The 1527-nt window shown below is 51.1% G+C and overlaps 1 protein-coding gene across 1 annotated transcript; it reads right to left on the bottom strand.

Moving 5' to 3' along the window:
- Positions 1 to 291: 291 nt before the first annotated feature.
- Positions 292 to 1188, bottom strand: LOC311231836 (spindlin-W-like; the record flags this gene model as incomplete). The annotated part of the gene is made up of 1 exon (XM_084318457.1): positions 292 to 1188. The coding sequence occupies one exon, from the start codon at positions 1186 to 1188 to the stop codon at positions 292 to 294; it is 897 nt and encodes a 298-aa protein (XP_084174583.1).
- Between the last annotated feature and the right edge of the window lie 339 nt (positions 1189 to 1527).

Here is a 1527-nt window from a genome sequence, read left to right on the forward strand (position 1 = left end):
AAACTTTGTCATGTATCAAACAATAATTATATCTTGCATAGCGTCGGTCAGCCGGTGTCGATTTACTACTGTATCAGGCGCTTTGTTGTGTTAGAGGCTATAACCATTCAACAAGCTGTTCTTTACTGCAGCCGGACGTGTGTGTGTGTGCTTTACTTCCCTGTGTGGATGGAGGCCGGATCTCGGTGCGTCTGTCCCATCCATCCCTCGGATCCCTCACTCCGTCTGGGCAAGCGAAATGTTCTGTTGTCCCCACGAAATCCACCTTTGGCAGGCCACAGTCTTTGGTTATCAAATCTTTGTCTTGTTGTGGTAGAGAATTTTCTGTTCTTTTCTTTTCCTCCTAGATTGTTCTTTCGGTGTGTTTTGCGCGTGGGAGAGCATTTCTTTTTGGTCAGGGGTTTCATGTGAGTTCACAAAGTTGTAGCCGTATTGGTCAGGGGTTTCATGTGAGTTCACAAGGTCGTAGACGTAGATGTGGTAGTCCCCGTCGAACATTATGTAATATACTGTGGGTTTGGCTGGGACCTGGCAGATCACCAAGCCGGTCCTCCCCACGGTGCCGTCCTGGTAGTCCACTCTCCTCCCTACCAGGCCCCCTACTCCGTCGTCCGGTTCTCCGTCCTCTGGCAGCAGATGTCTGTATTCTGACTCGGGCAGGACGCGGAGGTCTCCGCCCTTGTAGTCGTCCCAGAGTTGGTACATGAACAGCACCGGATCGTTTTTGTAGGTGATGAAATACCATTGTGTCATGACGGGGGCGTGGGACAGGACCATGCCCCTCCATGCGTTCTTCTCCCCGTCCTCTCCCTCGAAGAGGTGGTCCACGGCTCGCCCCACCAATTCCTCCACCCCGGGGGGCACCTTGATCTTATTGTTCACGACTTTCTCCGCCAGCACCTCCAGGTTGGACATGCGCTCGTCTTTGAACAGCGCGATGCCGTAGACGCAGTCGCGTTTGTCGTACTTGACCATGTAGAGGCAGCTGTCGGCTATCGTGAGGTGCTGCAGAACCGTGCCCTTCCACTTGGTCACGTTGCCTTCCTCCCGCCATCCGTGGGCGATCCTTCTGCCCAGCATGTCGTCGGGATCGGGGGGGTTGTTGTGCTTCTTATGTCGTTTCTTTTCTGTGTCTCCTCTCATGGTGGTTGAGTTGGGGACGGAGACGCAGGGGTCAATGGAGGTCATTGGAGTGGTTTCCAGCAGGCCAGGATGTGAGGGTCGAGTTAGGGAGGGCAAGACGCCGAGACCCGGCTCCTCTAAAGGCAGTGAGAGAGAGAAGTACAAGGATTTGAATGTACCGTCGGCTGTTAGTTCTAAATTAATTATTCAGGATTGATAGGGCAACCAGTGTCATTTCACATGAGAGTCTAATGGTTTCGATTCCGGAATTTGTCCCAAAACAGTGGTGTACGTATCCTAGCTTTTTGTTAGCATTTATAAAATCTCTTAATGATTTCCATTCATCACGTTTTACTGTTCTATCTGTGATGGCTTTGAATGTCAATTCTGACATAATTACGTGTC

Source organism: Notolepis coatsorum (assembly GCF_963971535.1).
Source record: "Notolepis coatsorum genome assembly, chromosome: 7".
Lineage (NCBI taxonomy): Eukaryota > Metazoa > Chordata > Actinopteri > Aulopiformes > Paralepididae > Notolepis > Notolepis coatsorum.